This window comes from Vicia villosa, unplaced genomic scaffold (genome assembly GCF_029867415.1).
Source record: "Vicia villosa cultivar HV-30 ecotype Madison, WI unplaced genomic scaffold, Vvil1.0 ctg.003578F_1_1, whole genome shotgun sequence".
Lineage (NCBI taxonomy): Eukaryota > Viridiplantae > Streptophyta > Magnoliopsida > Fabales > Fabaceae > Vicia > Vicia villosa.
Genome location: NW_026706241.1, coordinates 128,726 through 149,444, shown reverse-complemented (window position 1 = coordinate 149,444; position 20,719 = coordinate 128,726). Strand labels below are relative to the sequence as shown.

The 20,719-nt window shown below is 31.2% G+C and overlaps 1 protein-coding gene and 3 long non-coding RNA genes across 4 annotated transcripts; all 4 read right to left on the bottom strand.

Annotated features, from left to right (window-relative positions):
* Positions 1-5,768: 5,768 nt before the first annotated feature.
* LOC131641207 (protein arginine N-methyltransferase 7-like) lies at positions 5,769-7,269 on the bottom strand. The gene is made up of 3 exons (XM_058911510.1): positions 7,137-7,269; positions 6,757-6,993; positions 5,769-6,157 (listed from the first exon to the last, which is right to left on the bottom strand). Exons 1-3 carry the CDS (start codon positions 7,158-7,160, stop codon positions 6,071-6,073), a joined length of 348 nt encoding a protein of 115 aa, XP_058767493.1. The 5' UTR covers positions 7,161-7,269; the 3' UTR covers positions 5,769-6,070.
* Positions 7,270-8,830: 1,561 nt separating this feature from the next.
* Positions 8,831-9,323, bottom strand: LOC131641211 (uncharacterized). Its single transcript, XR_009295456.1, has 2 exons — positions 9,167-9,323; positions 8,831-9,056 (listed from the first exon to the last, which is right to left on the bottom strand). It is a non-coding gene; the product is annotated as an uncharacterized LOC131641211 (long non-coding RNA).
* A 4,945-nt stretch (positions 9,324-14,268) lies between these two features.
* Positions 14,269-14,804, bottom strand: LOC131641209 (uncharacterized). The gene is made up of 2 exons (XR_009295455.1): positions 14,553-14,804; positions 14,269-14,483 (listed from the first exon to the last, which is right to left on the bottom strand). It is a non-coding gene; the product is annotated as an uncharacterized LOC131641209 (long non-coding RNA).
* A 4,994-nt stretch (positions 14,805-19,798) lies between these two features.
* Positions 19,799-20,329, bottom strand: LOC131641208 (uncharacterized). The gene is made up of 2 exons (XR_009295454.1): positions 20,188-20,329; positions 19,799-20,075 (listed from the first exon to the last, which is right to left on the bottom strand). It is a non-coding gene; the product is annotated as an uncharacterized LOC131641208 (long non-coding RNA).
* Positions 20,330-20,719: the final 390 nt, after the last annotated feature.

Sequence of the window (20,719 nt, the reverse complement as noted above, 5' to 3'; positions counted from 1 at the left end):
TAAGAAAAAACACCTTGGATGAGGAAACACCATGGGAACAATGATACAAATATTTTCTTGTAGCTCACTTTGCAAAAAAAAAAAAAACCATTATTCACATCTAATTGATGTAATGTTCTAAATTAATTTAGATAGTTTAGGTAATCAGGACCTTCAATTTGGTTATACCCATTTGCATCTAACCTTCCTTCAAAACTTTCAAAGGAACCATGAACAAAATGTTTGATCTTGTATATCCACCTTCAACCAAATTGCTCAACATATGGAGGTAAATCTACAAGCTGACATGTTCTAGTTTTCTCAAGGACATTAAGTTCAACTTACATTGCTTGATTCCAACAATCAGATGCACTAGCTTCAACACAACACTTAGTCTTAATATGTGAAGGCACTAATAAAGAGTAATCGAAATGAGAATTGAAATAATTAGAATAAAACAAAAAAGTATACATAGGATAAAGATCATCAGTTTATAATTTGTGAGAATCATTTATTGAAGTGCAAACATAGTCTTGCAGATAAGATGGTGGATATTTTATTATTGAAGTTACTCTATTATGTATGGATGGAGAATTATGGTTGATGTAAGGTATGGAGATGATCGGAGGAAATAACTTACTAGGCTCATTTGTGTCTAAGTCATGATGAATGGATAAGTTGAGGATAATGGAATGTGAAGGTTTAGAGGGAAAATAATTCCATGATGTGGATGCAGATAAGGAGGTATCTTGGTATGGAAGTATATGTTCGTGAAAATAAACATTTCTAAAGGTAAAAATTCCTTTTGAGGTCCGGTCAACAACTAAATTGCATATCATACCAAGTGTATATCCTAATAATATATACTTTTTAAATTTTGGTTCAAGTTTTGGTCTATGAGCGTGAAGTGTCGATGTGTAGCATAATGAGCCAAATACCTTAAATAATTTTATGTATGGTACTTTATAGTGTAGAATTTGGTAAGATGATTTGTTTTGTAGATGGGGAGTTTGACATTATTTATGATGAATGTGGCAAATTGAAGGGCATATGAACAATAGGATTTTGGTAATTTAGACGGATATAGTCGTGCCTGACCAAACGGTTCATTGCAATCTTAATGCTTTGTATGTCGCCTATTCAGTCTTCTTCTGCAATGGATGACATTTGAGCTATACTAGGACTTGTAGCACAGCAAATTAAAAATAATCCCTTTTATATAATTGAGGTAGTGATGGAAGAGAGGTCAGTGAAAATGTTAAAAGAGTGGAGAGAGGCATATGGGATTCTTTCATACAAGCTAGAGTTATATTCATCACCTATCGTGAGGTATGGATTACTTGCCCCTTTACTATGATTCAACATACCATTTGAGTTCGGGCTCCATAAAAGTATGGGCCTCGGGGAGGGTGTAAAGTCATGTGACTAAATGTGTCCGCGGTTCCTCTTTCTCATCAGTTCTTCAATGATATGGCTACTGGTTCTTGCAATTTTGTTTGAAATTTAAATTGGATAGTGCATAAAGTATTATGAGCCATAGATGGTGTCTTTTTTGAAATAAAGTCATTAAACAGAGTTTGGAATATTCATTAATAACATTGTTTGTTTTTTGTAATATTTGTCAATATCATTGTGAATTAGATTCATATTTGTGATTGTGCCATTAATTATGAGTGGGGGTGCAAGCTTCGATATAATTTGTCACTCCTCGCATTACATCTCCAATTTAAACTATTTTGCTTCAGTTTACACATCCTGCTTATTGTGTTCAAGTGGTTAAATATTTTCAGTTGACGATGAACTGTTTTGAGAGAATCTGACTTTGATATTAGCTAAGAAAAAAATTTAGTTAGATTTTATTTACATAGCTCGACTGAACTTCAGAATATCCGCGGCAAACCTATTTATGATATTTCACTTGTTTTCTATCAATTGTTAGTGAGATATATAAAAATCTGGCAAATTTAAAACGTATATAATTTAAATTGAAGAAAAACGAGAAATAGTCAGAAATTTTAAGCCGTTAGATGATAAGGTACAATTAATATTCGGAAGAGGATGAGAAGTTTAGGAGTTTCATTTGTTCTTTTTTTTCCTGATGGAACTGCATTGATGATATCTTCTAACAAATCATTTTATGTTTCTGTTTTTGAATGCAAGTTAATATTTTTTGTTTTTGTTTGGTGAATTCTAATTTCTAACTTTCAAACAAGAGTGAACTTAATTAGACTATGGTTTACATATTCAACACCCTCTTTTTTTCATTTTTTACACTCGTCAAAACCGCGGTATGGTTACCATGGCATTGATACATGATATCTTGTATTGAAGGAAAGTATGTTACGGATGAAATCAGGGCAAACTTGGCTTAAGGAAGGTGACATGAACACAAGGTACTTTCATAGATCCTTAAATAGTAGATTGCGTAGGAATTTCATCAGCTTTGTTAGGGAGGAAGATGGAACGATGGAAAGCATGGTGGAGGTGAAAGAGAAAATTCGTGAACACTTCATGGACTTTTTTAAGGAGAAGGGGGGTAACAGACCTGTTCCTGGAGGGTTGGATTTCAAGTGTCTGGCGGAGGGAGCAGCGGTTTCCCTTGAAAGACCTTTCACGTTGGAGGAAGTTAAAGCTGTTGTGTGGAGTTGTGATGGAAGCAAGACACCTGGGCCTGACGGTTTCTCGATGGAATTCTTCAAGACTTTCTGGGAATGGATCAAAGAAGACGTCATGAAGTTTGTGTTTGATTTTCATGAGAACCAAACTTTGATAAAGGCCAGCACATCATCTTTTATCTCTTTGATTCCGAAACTGAAAAACCCGCAATCTCTAAACGAGTACAGACCCATTTGCCTTGTGGGAAGCCTTCAAAAAATCCTCTCGAAAATTCTGGCTGAAAGGCTCAAAGAAGTGGTGGAGGGACTGATCTCTCTTAAACAGTCGGCTTTCATTAGAAATAGAAATATACTTGATGGTGTATTGGTTGTTAACGAAATTATTGACTTGGCTAAGAAGGAAAAAAGAAGCTGTTTGATTCTGAAAGTAGATTATGAGAAAGCTTATGACTGCGTCAACTGGGAATATTTAAGATACGTGATGAAAAGAATGGGGTTTGGAGATTTGTGGATGCGTTGGATCGAAGCAACTGTGTTTAAAAGCAGTATGGCAGTGGTGGTTAATGGCAGCTGCACGAGAGATTTTAAGGTGGATCGTGGACTTCGTCAGGGAGATCCTTTGTCACCGTTATTGTTTGTAATTGTGATGCAGGGCCTGACATGTCTAATGGACAAAGCTGTTGAATTGGGAGAGTACAAGGGATTCCAGTTCGGGACGGATAAAGCAGTTGATATCCTTCAGTTCGCAGACGATACAATAGTCATTGGCGAAGGAGTGAACCATAACCTTTGGTCATTGAAAGCGATTCTGAGAGGATTCGAGTTAATGTCTGGTCTTAAGGTAAATTTTTGTAAAAGCAACATTTATGGCCTGAATATAGATGAGTCAGTTCTGCAGATGGCCTCTTCTTTTCTAGCCTGCGGAATAGGGAAATTGCCCTTCAAGTTCTTGGGGATTAAGGTAGGTGATAGTCCGAGGAAGAGAGGAATGTGGACAGAGGTTGTGAATGATGTGAAAAGGAGACTTGACTCGTGGCGTGGGAGGTACTTATCTATAGGAGGAAGGGTGGTCTTGATAAATTCAGTGCTGAACGCGATTCCGTTGTATTCGTTGTCTTTTTACAGGGCGCCTAGAAAAGTGATAAATGAGTTAATAGGGATTCAAAGAAAATTTTTATGGAGGGGTGTGGATGGGGATAGAGGCATTTGTTGGGTAAGTTGGAAGCAAGTTTGTAAATCCAAAGAGGAGGGAGGGCTTGGTATCCGGGATATCGAGAATACGAATATATCGCTGCTAATGAAGTGGAAATGGAGAATTCTAGTTGAAAATAACGCGGTTTGGAGTGATTTGCTTAAGCACAAGTATTCTAACCCGGAATTGAAAATGTTCGTCAATGAAAGTAGCTTGTTTCAGAAGAGGGATTCTATTTGGTGGCGTGACTTAATGGCGATTAATGATTGTAAAGGATCCAGAGGTTTGTCTGTCTCGGATGTAGTCTATTGTAAGGTGAAGAATGGTGAAAAAACAGCATTCTGGTTTAGCAGGTGGATTGGTGAACATGCTATTGCCGAGGTGTTCCCTGAGCTTTATGTTAAGGCTGCGAATCCTTGCATGTCAGTAGCGGCAGCGGGACAATGGCAGGAAGGGGAGTGGAATTGGAATGTTCAGGATTGGTTTAGCGAGTACGAAGAGGAAGATTTATACTTGGTCCAAGAGCTGCTGAACGTGTTGGATCAGAGTGCTATGGTGGAGAATGATCAAGACCAGTTTGTGTGGGAACCGAATGAAATGGACGGTTTTACGGTAAAGTCTTGTGCAAAGGAGATTATGAAGAGAAGAGAGACGCAGGGGGCGGATCCAGCTTTGGCTGCTAAGCTCAAGTTTTTGTGGAGTCTTGAGGTTCCGTCAAAGGTCTCTATCTTTGTTTGGAGGTTAACCATGGATAGAATTCCGACGAGACAACAATTGCGGAAGAAGAAGATTCTCACCCTGCCCACCGATTGCTTTTGTGTTTTTTGTAACAATTGTGAAGAGGATTCCTTTCACTTGTTTGTTGGCTGCCCTATTCTTGAGAAAGTGTGGGAGAAAATTGATGTTTGGATAGGTACGTCTAGTTCGTTAACAAACCTTGAGTTAAGAAATTACCTTGCTTTCTTTGAAAATATTAAGGTTTTAGACGAAAGATTAACTGTGGGGATTATTTGGATGGCGGTTGTTTGGAATATCTGGATTATGCGGAATTCCATAGTGTTTAGAGGTAGCACGTTTAGTTTTGACGAATGTGTCAGTGCGATTGTGTTAACCTCGTGGAAGTGGTTTAGAGCAGTTAATATTTCTTCTGCGTCCTGTAATTTTCATATCTGGAACATTTTACCTCTCAATTGTATTAAGAGGTAGACTGGTTCTGTTTGTATCTGTTGCTTCTTCTAATTAATCCATTTCCTATTGAAAAAAAAAAACAAACATGTGCCTCTTTCTTGTAATAACACTTTCTTGTATTAATTTCTTGTGTCTTGTTTTTTGCATACATAAAACAATTGCTTCTCCAGGGCGTGGTATTTGGCCATGGATGAATCCAATGCTACAGGTGGAAAGCGGTTGGATTCAATTGGACTAGAGAACACCGAAGCTAACCGTCAAGCATGACGTAAAATTATATATGAAAAAAGTGTTATGACTTGGTTAAAATATAATTTTTTATGTGTATGATTTTATAATACTTGAAATATTAAGACTGTACATGATTTTGTATACTTTTTGGTTAATATTAAAAATATTTTGACTTAATTAAAATATGATTTTTATGTGTATGATTTTATAGTATTTGCAATATTATGACTGAAAATGAAATATAACTAAATGGTGTATATGAAATAGTGTGTAAATAGATTTAAGGGTTAAATATGTTTTTGATCCCTATAAATAACCCAAAATCTTGTTTTAGTTCCTATAACATTTTCGTTCAAAGAATGATCCTCATAAAGTTTTCCTTCTCTAATTTTGGTCCCTGCCGTCAACTTTCCTTAACGGAAGTTGACGTGGCATGCCACGTGGAAAACAGCTTGGCCAAAATTTAAAACGCATTAGATTGAGGGGGTTTTAAACCTCCTCTAAATAAACCCAGAAAATTTTAGGAACAAAGTTCTCACAGACATTTCATCAAACACCTTAGATGCACCATTTAAAATTGCAAATTCTTTAATAAATTCCATTAAAGCCTTCACAAATTTATGGATATTATAATTTACAGGAAGATAAATGGCACAAGCCCTCAAAATTCCTTTATTGGGAACTATTATAGCATCTTCAGAGAGCATATATTCGAGTGTTGTACGATCCTTCCTAAAAAAATTGAGTAAAGGCAGGCAACAAAATGTGGAGTAGCGCCCAAAATAAAACACACAATGAATACTTAAGACTTATTAAAGCATGGCATATATGATATAGCAAATCAAGTTAATGGTTACACCAGTAGCTAATGAAATATACCAAACCGCAGGTTCTGCCACGGAAGCATGCCATCTTGTCCAAAATAGAAAGGTTCTGCTATTAACAGGTCAACCTACAGATCAAACATATATACATAGATATTCAGAAATCATAGCAATTCAAAAGCATCTCAGATATTTACATTGAAAATCTATTTATAGAACCGAAGTTAAACACACTAATAAGTAATTCCGATTTTAAGCCAGAATGAGATAATCTGCTATAGACTAAAATCCCAAAGTAATAAATAAAAATAATTCCAAATATAAAAACTAAAACAAAACCAATAAACATATATGAATAACAAAATAATTATCAAATTTACACAAGGTTTATTACTAGCAAGAAAGAAACACAATCACATTTGCATTTGCGTACAATAGCCAGATAAAGCATTTGAAAAGAAATTTTATATTATTATTTCATATGAAATCATGTTTCATATAAAACATATTAAAGTAACACTCTGTTTGCTAGATTAATCACTTCAGTTCAATTCTATGATACATGGGCCTCTTTGTTCATGGGAAAAGTCATTTAAATATTTCATGTATGCTACATAGGCATGAATGAAGTTATCTATTATGATACATTTCTAATAGCACTTAAATTAAAATGCATGTTCATACAAATTAAAGCCATGCCAGGCAAGTGGAATTAGGTAAGTTCGACCTTTTTCTGGTTTGTACCATGCATGGTTAACTTTTTCACCCCTTTTCCAACAGCTTTTATGCAATTTGGTGACAGATTATTTGCACTGACAGCAGCTTGCATATATTGGAGTCCATTTTCCTTCGGCCCTGGAAAAGATGATATAACATGTGGTGCTTCTAAAAGCTTTGCCACGAGAAGAGGTAAATACACACTATCATCTGCCACCAAGCATAATGAGCGACTTCTTCCCTGCAACTGTAAAAATTGACAGTTATTGTAATCAAATAGAATACGTTGAATAAGAGGAAGAGCAAAAAGGTGTTTTTATTTACAATTTATTCCTTAAACAGGTGAAAGATCATGTCCTATATCATGAGGGGGAGGGATGGATATCTTACCACATTCTCTACTGCTTTCAACATTGAAAGTCTCCATCCTTTGTCTCCATAGATTGCAGCTCTTTCTGGCGGAATTACAATCTGAAAATCTCCAGGCGTTAATCCATGATGCAAAACCTCAGATCTTGACACTTGGGTATCTAAATCATATGAGATACTGGTATTGGTTCGGTTTGTATTGTTTACAGGTTTGAATTTGTGAAGGCTTTAATGGAATTTGTTAATGAATTTGCAATTTTAAATGGTGTATCTAAGGTGTTTGATGAAATGTTTGTGAGAACTTTGTTTCTAAAATTTTCTGGGTTTATTTAGAGGAGGTTTTAAACCCCCTCAATCTAATGCGTTTTAAAAATTTTGCCAGACTGTCTTCCACGTGGCGTGCCACGTCAGCTTCCGTTAATGAAAGTTGACGGCAGAGACCAAAATTGGAGACGGAAAACTTTATGAGGATCATTCTTTGAACGAAAATGTTATAGGACTAAAACAAGATTTTGGGTTATTTATAGGGACCAAAAACATATTTAACCCTAGATTTAAATATAATATAATTATTCATTCATAAATGGCATATTGACACCCGATTTTTATAAAAAAGGGTGTAATTAAGAACATATCTATACCCGATTTTTTATAAAAATGGGGTGTAATTAAGAACGTATCTACACCCGATTTTTATTAAAACTGGGTGTAATTAGGAACGTAATTACACCCCATTTTTATTAAAATAGAGTGTAATTAAGAACGTATCTACACTCAATTTTTATTAAAACAGGGTGTAATTAAAAACGTAATTACGCCCAATTACACCCGATTTTTGTTAAAAAATGGTGTAACCTAGAACATATTTACACCTAATATTTTTAAAATGGAGAGTAATTAAGAACGTATTTACACCCGATTTTAATTAAAATAGGGTGTAAACTAGAACGTATTTACACCCGTTTTTAAACGGGTGTAAATTCGTTAGACATTTCTCACCCGGTGGATATACACCCGATTTTTATTAAAAATAATGTGTGTAAATTTAATAAAAAACGGGTGTAAATTAACATTTTTGTACTAGTGATGGGTTCGAACCTACAAGTAGATATTTTTGTTTATATATATATATATATATATATATATATATATATATATATATATATATATATATATATATATATATATATATATATATATATATATGTGTGTGTGTGTATAAAACTTTTATTAGAATACAAATTAATTTTAATAATTTTACATTATTATGTTAAAAACCTACACGTACAATTTTAAAGAAGAAACATGAAACTACTTCATCATTATTCTTGTGAACCTTGGTGAAGATCAAATAATGGAATTATTTGCGTTTTTATATTGGAGGATATTCTGGATGGCTTCTCATTCAAGTAATTTGGATATATAATATTAAATAAATGTTAGATAAGGAAATTAATTTATCATGTATAAAGACAATAGATTATGTAAAAGACACAAATCTTGAGTGTTGATCCTATATAAATGGACGGAAAAGATTTATTTATGAACAGCAAAGAAACTCAACAAACTCGGTTACTTTACCCTTCGATTGAGTTTAAAAATCGAGGTTAAGGATTTTATATTTTTAAAATAAAAAAATTAAATAAAATAGGAATAAATGATAATGGAAGTATAAATTGATTCATTTATTTAAAAAATCATGTAGTCTTTGTCACTGTAATCAATAAATGATAATTGAGAAATATTATTGATGAATCAATATTACATAGATTTCTTTTGAAGTACAAATTGATTCATTTATTTAAGACAAACTATTCTCTCTTAGATTCGGTACTCAAAGTGCACTTGGGATGAGACATTTACACTTAAAATTGACACACCTCGTAGTACAGTGAACACCACACCTTGGACAATCATTATCATGAAAACATTCCTTCAATGCTAAAATAAACAATATTATAAGTTAGTTACTAATGGGACCAAAGATTGTTTACAAACAAAGAAGTAAACACAACGAAATATGAAAACTTGAAAGTAAAAAAAAAAAATACCGTCAATGTTCATTGCAACAAGAAATATGAAAAGAAATAGAACCACAACATAAATAATCTTGAGAATAGCAGCCATATTTTCTTCTTTTGATGTATTGTATAATAGAGCAAGATTTGATCATTTTATAATGTGTAGGGATAATGCACTCCTAATCATTTAAAAGAATATATATATACACTAAAGAAGTTGTGAGAAGCCTTTCGAAAATAAGAATCAATATTTAATGTCTCTTGAGGAAACTAGTGTGTTATGTTGTTCCTTAAACACACTTAGTTAAGGGGTCGCTTAAAATATTGTCAAATTATAATTGTTGGTTAATTTTAATTGCTTTTATAACTTTACCTTTACATGATAAGGAATATGGGAAATTTGTTAAAGCACGGCAAATTGTATATGGTGATAATTCACCAATGGAATGAAAATATATTTATGCACAACTCTAAGGTATGGTATGATCCTCTTTTATTTCTTAAATACATTTAAACAAAGTGAAGGTGTGTACCAATTTAACTCATAGAAGTTTAATTTTTAGCACTTATCTACTCTTACATTTACAATTTTTTAAAAAATTCATACGTACCATTTAATAAAAAGAAATAATTCTTTGAACCATTTCAACAACGTTAATTTTGTTTTTTATAAAAAATTAGAATTTGATTAAAAAAACACAAAGAATGCTCAGCCTTTTACAAACAAACAAACCATAATAAAAAGTAAACAAAACCTTCCCAACCGAGCAATCTAACAACACCAACAAAAACAATCCCACAAAACTACCTCCAACATATGTCAGGATTGGAGGACCAATCCGTCCAAGAAATGTTACTCCATTTCCTACCAAAAATGTTAATAATGACATGTTTTAATTAATAAAAAATCAACTATATAAAATTTCAAATTCTTTAAGGTCTTACAACTTCTATGCCAAATTATTATTAATGTGTCCATTCATAATGGTAAAAAATATAATTATTTTCAATTTTTAATTTTAAAAATATTCATTTATTTATAAAATTTTAAGACATTGTACCGTGGGTTCAGTTGTACTTGAACAAGACAGATTATGACTCATATGTATAAATATAGAATTGATATAGTAAAATGGAAATCTTAATAAGTGAGAAAAACAAATTAGGCTAAAATTTTTTAATCTAATAATTTAATTTATTATCTATTTAATAATAATTTAAATAATAAATAATGATAAATTTTACTAATTTTAAAATATCAAAAAATAAATAAATTTAAGAATGCAACTTATATATATATATATATATATATATATATATAAGAAATTCACTTAAATAATTAATATTCATATTATATTATATAATAAAAATTGTTTGCGTCGAGAAGAACAGATGTCCAATAACGGTAGGCTTGATCTTTGGTGATGGTTGAGAAAAAAGGGAGGTTGTCCCTACAAGACATTCCGATGCCAAAATAAGTAAAGGGACAAAGAAGGTACAATAGAAAGTATGAGATTTTGGGTGAGAATTGGATTACCTTGTCCTCTTGGGATAGAGGGCTATTTATAAGTGTTCACACATTGTAGAATGGATCACCTATCTTTTTGGACTTTGGTGTGTTTCTAAGCCCAGAATGTATGGGACCTTTGACTAGGTCATGACTAGTCGTGCCCGGGAGACTAATTGTTGTCGGGGACGGGATCCCAGCGTGTTCGGCTAGTCCTCAAACGTGCTCGGAACATTGGGTAAGCGCTATCCTCTCTTGACTTTAGTGGGTTGGGCCAGTGCTTAATTAGTCCATTTTATGTCAAGAGTGGATTGGGTCAAATGGGATACTTGGGCTAGTTCAGAACAAAAATAATAAAAGAAAAAAATTGATTAAGTGGGCCAAATCAAAAACGATTTTATTTTGTAGCATTTTTTATTAAAATGGAAAACGTACATATAATATAGAATTTAACAACCAAAATTGTAGTATCGACTACGCCAAATTAATTGATAATAGTTGCAACTAATGTTATATATTATTTAATATTATATTTATACTAAGCCAATATATAAAAGTTAAGCTCTAAAAAATTAGAGGTTATGTGAGGTGGCATTCCTTGTATATCCGCAGAGTCGACCTGGTTAAGATATATTCGAAACTTAAAAAATTGACTAAGACTTTGAGCCAAAGTTTTATAGGCAATCGGTATTTGAGAATACCAGGGCCGACACAAGCTCAAGAAAAGAAGGCCATTGTCTTAAGCCTAGTTTTTTTAGAAATTTCTCATTGCACCCATATAGGGTGGAAAACACCTTTGAAAACTCCAAAATACCCTTCGGATATGCATTTCCGAAGTCATTATTTTCTTATTTTCAATTATTTCGGATATGCATATCCGAAAACATCCATATTTGAACTACTTTTAAATATTTCGGATAAGCATGTCCGAAAATGCAATGAAGCAGTTTCGGATATGCATATCCGAAATATGCTCTGACTCTTCATTTTTAAAAAACAACGACATTACATTGTTACAATCAGAGCATTGTAGCAACTAAAATTAATACCTTCTATTATTCGACAAATATTTAATGAAAATAAAAAAGATGTAGATTATAGCAAAAAAATGATATGATAATATATAAATAGTTGTTCGGATAAGCGCAAAACGTCAAAATATTACAACACCGTAAAAAAGTCATAAACAATATATAAATAGGCTAATACTACTAAGTATGTCTATGCGAACTTCCTGCGACCTCCTCTGCCTCCTATACGATGTCGTACCAGATGCCTCACTAACCATCATCTACATTATGCCAACCACCTCTGAACCGCTCTGCTCAATGATCCCTCTCTCCAATGCCTCTTGCTCAATCGAGTGTATCTGCTGGCATATCGGCAGGAGATCAGTGACATGGTCATCCTTAGCCTACTAATTCTTCAAGAGTTCCTCGTGCGCTGGCCTAGGTGGATATCCCGGAGCATCGGGTGTCATGATAGGATGTGACACCTCATAAAACCATGTCACATACATATCTACATAGTGCCAGCTCTAGGTGGCCCGCATACACCGATGCTCCTCCGGGATTAGATGATGCGCCCAACCCTCAAACATAGCAGTGAGATCTCGACGGGTAACGGTGTCGGGAGCAGCCTCAAATGGAGATCTCGGTACCATCTTCACACACCCAAATTGTCTCATGCACCGCTCTGGAAGATAATTAACCATGGTGTTTTTAATGGCTTCTGATCATTCAATTGATTTGGATATATAAATTAAACAAATGTTAGATAAAGAGACAAGAGATTATGTAAAGAACATAAATTTTGAGTGTTGATGATTATATATAAATGGACGACAAAGATTTATTTATAGACAACAAAGAAATAAAATAGAAAGTTCTCCTTTCGATTTTTAAAAACAATGAGGTTATAGATTACTTCTATTCTAAAAAACAGTGAATGAAAATAAAATTAAAAATAACATGTATTTTATTCTTTTTGCCATTCACATTTTTTTAATTAGAAGTTGTGTTATATTTGACTTGCATGCCTTCGTATACCTCCTCAATTAAGAAAGAAGATGACAAGAATAATATTCTTTTTCATTTTCATTGTTTTGAAATATGAGGGTGGTGCTTTAGGGACCATTTGAGAAGGTTTATTTCCCAAATATATATATATATATATATATATATATATATATATATATATATATATATATATATATATATATATATATATATATATATATATATATATATATATATATATATATATATATATGTGTGTGTATATAAAACTTTTATTAGAATACAAATTAATTTTAATAATTTTACATTATTTTTGTTAAAAACCTACACGTACAATTTTAAAGAAGAATCATGAAACTACTTCATCATTATTCTTGTGAACCTTGGTGAAGATCAAATAATGAAATTATTTTCATTTTTATATTGGAGGATATTCTGGATGGCTTCTCATTCAATTGATTTGGATATATAAAATTAAATAAATGTTAGATAAGAAAATTAATTTATCATGTATAAAGACAAGAGATTATGTAAAGGACACAAATCTTGAGTGTTGATCCTATATAAATGGACGGCAAATATTTATTTATGAACAACAAAGAAACTCAACAAACTCGGTTACTGTACCCTTCGGTTGAGTTTAAAAATCGAGGTTAAAGGTTTTATATTTTTAAAATAAAAAAATTAAACAACATAGGAATTTTTCTCTTCGGTTTATAAAAATACTGAAGTAATAGATTACTCCTATCCTAAAAAGCGGTGAATGATAAAAAAATTAAAAGTAACATGTATTATTTTATTTTATTTTTACCATTTACCATTTTTTTTTTGCAACAATGAAACAAAGGAATATATTCTAAATAAAATTTTCAAGCTCTTGTTTGAAATTACAGTATCATTAAAAATAAATTTCTCAATGTTGTCAACTGAAAAAAATAATATATAAAATATTTTTTTAACTGACAACATTGAAAAGTTATTCCAAAATATAACAATATTTTATTTTACCATTTAACATTGACTAGATGTGGAAACAACAAGAACAACGACAATAAAAAATATATATATTATAGAATTTTTTTTATTGACAACATTGAAAAGTTAATCCATATTATAACAATATTTTTTTTCTTCCATTCAACATTGACAAGATGTGGAAACAATAAAACAACGACAATCGATAAAAATAATATATTATAGAATATTTTCTTTACGGAAAACATTGAAAAGTTATCCATATTATAACAATTTTTTTTAACCATTCAACATTGACAAGATGTGGAAACAATAAGAGAACAACGACAATCGAAAAAAATAATATATTATAGAATGTTTTTTTTACTGGTAACATTGAAAAATTATTCTAAAATATCACAATATTTTCTTTTATCATTTAACATTGACCAGATGTGGACAATAAGAACAACGACAACAATAGATTGACCTTATCGGTTGCATTTTAATAAAAATAATATTAGATTAGTGACTGATATTCATTTTCATTTTCATTGTTTTGAAATACAAAACTCATAACCGCAAATTTTGTGAAATAAAATTTTCAAAAAAAAGTTTAAAAAGTCATGTAGTCTTTGTTACTCTAATAAATAAATGATAATTGAGAAATATTATTGAGGAATCAATATTACATAAATTTCTTTTGAAGTACAAATTGATTCATTTATTTAAGACAAACTATTCTCTCTTGGATTCGGCACTCAAAGTGCACTTGGGATGAGACATTTACACTTAAAATTGACACACCTCTTAGTACATTGAGGACCACACCTTGGACAATCAGAATCACGAATACATTCCTCCAATGCTATTATGAAAAATATTATAAGTTAGTATTGTTAATGACAACAGATTATTTACAAACAAAGAAGCTTACCGTCAATGTTCATTGCAACAAGAAATATGAAAAGAAAAAGAACCACAAGATAAACAATCTTGAGAATAGCAGCCATATTTTCTTCTTTTGATGTATTGTATAGAACAAGATTTGATCATTTTATAATGGGTAGGGATACTGCACTCCTAATAATTTTTTTAAAAATATACACTAAAGAAGTTGTAAGAAGCCTTTCGAAAATTAATTTCTCTTAAGGAAATTAATGTGTTATTTTGTTCCTTAAACACACTTAGTAAAGAGGTCCTGTAATAATTGTTCATAATTTTAATTTCTTTTATAACCTTACATGACCGGGAATGTTAGAAATTTGTTAAACTACGCAAAATTATTTGTTTAAGTAATTTACCAATGGAATGAAAACATATTTATGCGCAGCTCTAAAATATTGTATGATCTTCTTTTATTTCGTAAATACATTTCAACAAAGAAAGATGTATCAAAAAAATTTAATTGCATTATATATTATACATTTTCGTTCAGCAAACTTCTATGATTATTTTTGTAATATCCAGGCATACATTTATTGATTAAAAATCCTTTTATTTGCAAATTAATGGAATCAGAAGAATAAGGCATTTTACTATAAGGGTATTGCTGTTACTTCTCATGAATATTACATGATACTTCAAGCCAAATTAGAATACAATTAGGTTTAAGAAAGTGATTAAAACTTTGAGCCAAAACTTAATGGGCAAAGGGCATTTGAGAATTCTAATTAGATGCAGGGGCATATTGGTCTTTATACTCCTAATTATATAAACCTTTTGTTTGATAAAATCATAATCTATTCATTCATCTCTTCTTCTTCCTCTTCCACACTTGAAAGAGAGAAAAACATTGAAATTTATCTTGCATCCAAGTTATCCTTAGTTGTAATCAGGATCAATCCACCACCTTGACACATAAATTGTTATTGATTGGCCTCATATAGGTGTACTTCTACATAAGTACAATTATTATTGCTTAACGTAGTGCTAAATTCTCCCGAATCTGTTGGCTAACCATTAACACTGATATTGACTAATAATTGTGCTAACATTCATTTTATGCACTTTACTTAAATGTCATTTACTTTTACGTCATTTATATTTCAAGCCCTTTACATTCATGTCCTTATACCCCTTGGGCTTTTGGTTGTTCTTTTCTCCAAAAGACCAAAAACATTAATAAAGGCAAAAACCCTATAAAAAATTATGTGCTCTTGAGGACTATTGATTACTATCTTATGCTTGTGGAGTTTGAATTTTGGACTTAGACTTAGAATGCTTTCCCTTTGCTTAGAAGACTCATTTGAGACTTTGATTCATCTAAGACTTGGATACTTGTTACATTTGATGCTTTGAATTTCATCTGAGACTTGAGACTTCTTCTATAAACTTTGGGATTTATCTGAAGCACTTGTGATCTTGGGACTTCATTTGATGCTTAATTTTCATCTGTTAGCTTAAGGATCGATTCATCTGATCATATTGCTTATAGCTCACTTTGCAAAAAAAAACCATTATTCACATCTAGTTGATGTAATGTTCAATAATTTAGAGAGTTTAGGTAATCAGGACCTTCAATTTGGTTATACCCCTTTGCATGTAACCTTGCTTCAAAACTTTCAAAGGAACCTTGAACAAAATGTTTGATCTTGTATATCCACCTTTAACCAAATAGCTTAACATATGGAGGTAAATCTACAAGCTTGCATGTTCTAGTTTTCTCAAGGACATTAAGTTCAACTTACATTGCTTGATTCCAACAATCAGACTCATTAGCTTCAACACAACACTTAGTCTTAATATGTGAATGCACTAATAAACAGTAATGGAAATGTGAATTGAACTAATTAGAATTAAACAAAAAATTATACATAGGATAAAGATCATCATTTGATAATTTGTGAGAATCATTTATTGAAGTGCAAACATAGTCTTCCAGATAAGATGGTGGATATCTTATTATTGAAGTTACTCTATTATTTATGGATGGAGAATTATGGTTGATGTAAGGTGTGGAGATGATGAGAGGAACTAACTTACTAGGCTCATTTGTGTCTAAGTCATGATTAATGGATGAGTTGGGGATAATGGAATGTGAAGGTTTAGAGGAAAAATAATTCCATGATGTGGATGCAGATAAGGAGGTATCTTGGTATGGAAGTATATGTTCGTGAAAATAAACATTTCTAAAGGTAAAAATTCCTTTTGAGGTCCGGTCAACAACTAAATTGCATATCATACCAAGTGTATATCCTAATAATATATACTTTTTAAATTTTGGTTCAAGTTTTGGTCTATGAGCGTGAAGTGTCGATGTGTAGCATAATGAGCCAAATACCTTAAATAATTTTATGTATGGTACTTTATAGTGTAGAATTTGGTAAGATGATTTGTTTTGTAGATGGGGAGTTTGACATTATTTATGATGAATGTGGCAAATTGAAGGGCATATGAACAATAGGATTTTGGTAATTTAGACGGATATAGCCGTGCCTGACCAAACGGTTCATTGCAATCTTAATGCTTTGTATGTCGCCTATTCAGTCTTCTTCTGCAATGGATGACATTTGAGCTATACTAGGACTTGTAGCACAGCAAATTAAAAATAATCCCTTTTATATAATTGAGGTAGTGATGGAAGAGAGGTCAGTGAAAATGTTAAAAGAGTGGAGAGAGACATATGGGATTCTTTCATACAAGCTAGAGTTATATTCATCACCTATCGTGAGGTATGGATTACTTGCCCCTTTACTATGATTCAACATACCATTTGAGTTCGGGCTCCATAAAAGTATGGGCCTCGGGGAGGGTGTAAAGTCATGTGACTAAATGTGCCCGTGGTTCCTCTTTCTCATCAGTTCTTCACTGATATGGCTGCTGGTTCTTGCAATTTTGTTTGAAATTTAAATTGGATAGTGTATAAAGTATTATGAGCCATAGTTGGTGTCTTTTTTGAAATAAAGTCATTAAACAGAGTTTGGAATATTCATTAATAACATTGTTTGTTTTTTGTAATATTTGTCAATATCATTGTGAATTAGATTCATATTTGTGATTGTGCCATTAATTATGAGTGGGGGTGCAAGCTTCGATATAATTTGTCACTCCTCGCATTACATCTCCAATTTAAACTATTTTGCTTCAGTTTACACATCCTGCTTATTGTGTTCAAGTGGTTAAATATTTTCAGTTGACGATGAACTGTTTTGAGAGAATTTGACTTTGATATTAGCTAAGAAAAAAATTTAGTTAGATTTTATTTACATAGCTCGACTGAACTTCAGAATATCCGCGGCAAACCTATTTATGATATTTCACTTGTTTTCTATCAATTGTTAGTGAGATATATAAAAATCTGGCAAATTTAAAACGTATATAATTTAAATTGAAGAAAAACGAGAAATAGTCAGAAATTTTAAGCCGTTAGATGATAAGGTACAATTAATATTCGGAAGAGGATGAGAAGTTTAGGAGTTTCATTTGTTCTTTTTTTTTCTGATGGAACTGCATTGATGATATCTTCTAACAAATCATTTTATGTTTCTGTTTTTGAATGCAAGTTAATATTTTTTGTTTTTGTTTGGTGAATTCTAATTTCTAACTTCCAAACAAGAGTGAACTTAATTAGACTATGGTTTACATATTCAACACCCTCTTTTTTTCATTTTTTACACTCGTCAAAACCGCGGTATGGTTACCATGGCATTGATACATGTGCCTCTTTCTTGTAATAACACTTTCTTGTATTAATTTCTTGTGTCTTGTTTTTTGCATACATAAAACAATTGCTTCTCCAGGGCGTGGTATTTGGCCATGGATGAATCCAATGCTACAGGTGGAAAGCGGTTGGATTCAATTGGACTAGAGAACACCGAAGCTAACCGTCAAGCATGACGTAAAATTATATATGAAAAAAGTGTTATGACTTGGTTAAAATATAATTTTTTATGTGTATGATTTTATAATACTTGAAATATTAAGACTGTACATGATTTTGTATACTTTTTGGTTAATATTAAAAATATTTTGACTTAATTAAAATATGATTTTTATGTGTATGATTTTATAGTATTTGCAATATTATGACTGAAAATGAAATATAACTAAATGGTGTATATGAAATAGTGTGTAAATAGATTTAAATATAATATAATTGTTCATTCATAAATGGCGTATTGACACCCGATTTTTATAAAAAAGGATGTAATTAAGAACATATCTATACCCGATTTTTTATAAAAATGGGGTGTAATTAAGAACGTATCTACACCCGATTTTTATTAAAACTGGGTGTAATTAGGAACGTAATTACACCCCATTTTTATTAAAATAGAGTGTAATTAAGAACGTATCTACACTCGATTTTTATTAAAACAGGGTGTAATTAAAAACGTAATTACGCCCAATTACACCCGATTTTTGTTAAAAAATGGTGTAACCTAGAACATATTTACACCTAATATTTTTAAAATGGAGAGTAATTAAGAACGTATTTACACCCGATTTTAATTAAAATAGGGTGTAAACTAGAACGTATTTACACCCGTTTTTAAACGGGTGTAAATTCGTTAGACATTTCTCACCCGGTGGATATACACCCGATTTTTATTAAAAATAATGTGTGTAAATTTAATAAAAAACGGGTGTAAATTAACATTTTTATACTAGTGATGGGTTCGAACCTACAAGTAGATATTTTTGTTTATATATATATATATATATATATATATATATATATATATATATATATATATATATATATATATATATATATATATATATATGTGTGTGTATAAAACTTTTATTAGAATACAAATTAATTTTAATAATTTTACATTATTATGTTAAAAACCTACACGTACAATTTTAAAGAAGAAACATGAAACTACTTCATCATTATTCTTGTGAACCTTGGTGAAGATCAAATAATGGAATTATTTGCGTTATTATATTGGAGGATATTCTGGATGGCTTCTCATTCAAGTAATTTGGATATATAATATTAAATAAATGTTAGATAAGGAAATTAATTTATCATGTATAAAGACAATAGATTATGTAAAGGACACAAATCTTGAGTGTTGATCCTATATAAATGGACGGAAAAGATTTATTTATGAACAGCAAAGAAACTCAACAAACTCAGTTACTTTACCCTTCGATTGAGTTTAAAAATCGAGGTTAAGGATTTTATATTTTTAAAATAAAAAAATTAAATAAAATAGGAATAAATGATAATTGAAGTATAAATTGATTCATTTATTTAAAAAATCATGTAGTCTTTGTCACTCTAATCAATAAATGATAATTGAGAAATATTATTGATGAATCAATATTACATAGATTTCTTTTGAAGTACAAATTGATTCATTTATTTAAGACAAACTATTCACTCTTAGATTCGGTACTCAAAGTGCACTTGGGATGAGACATTTACACTTAAAATTGACACACCTCGTAGTACAGTGAACACCACACCTTGGACAATCATTATCATGAAAACATTCCTTCAATGCTAAAATAAAAAATATTATAAGTTAGTTACTAATGGGACCAAAGATTGTTTACAAACAAAGAAGTAAACACAACGAAATATGAAAACTTGAAAGTAAAAAAAAAAAAATTACCGTCAATGTTCATTGCAACAAGAAATATGAAAAGAAATAGAACCACAACATAAATAATCTTGAGAATAGCAGCCATATTTTCTTCTTTTGATGTATTGTATAATAGAGCAAGATTTGATCATTTTATAATGTGTAGGGATAATGCACTCCTAATCATTTAAAAGAATATATATACACTAAAGAAGTTGTGAGAAGCCTTTCGAAAATAAGAATCAATATTTAATGTCTCTTGAGGAAACTAGTGTGTTATGTTGTTCCTTAAACACACTTAGTTAAGGGGTCGCTTAAAATATTGTCAAATTATAATTGTTGGTTAATTTTAATTGCTTTTATAACTTTACCTTTACATGATAAGGAATATGGGAAATTTGTTAAAGCACGGCAAATTGTATATGGTGATAATTCACCAATGGAATGAAAATATATTTATGCACAACTCTAAGGTATGGTATGATCCTCTTTTATTTCATAAATACATTTAAACAAAGTGAAGGTGTGTACCAATTAAACTCATAGAAGTTTAATTTTTAGC

Coding starts and splice junctions, on each gene's coding strand:
- LOC131641207 (XM_058911510.1), bottom strand. CDS start 7,160: ATGTTGAAAGCAGTAGAGAATGTG. Junction 6,994..7,136: donor TGAAAGCAGTAGAGAATGTG/GTAAGATATCCA, acceptor CAATTTTTACAG/TTGCAGGGAAGAAGTCGCTC. Junction 6,158..6,756: donor ATGGTACAAACCAGAAAAAG/GTCGAACTTACC, acceptor TTTGATCTGTAG/GTTGACCTGTTAATAGCAGA.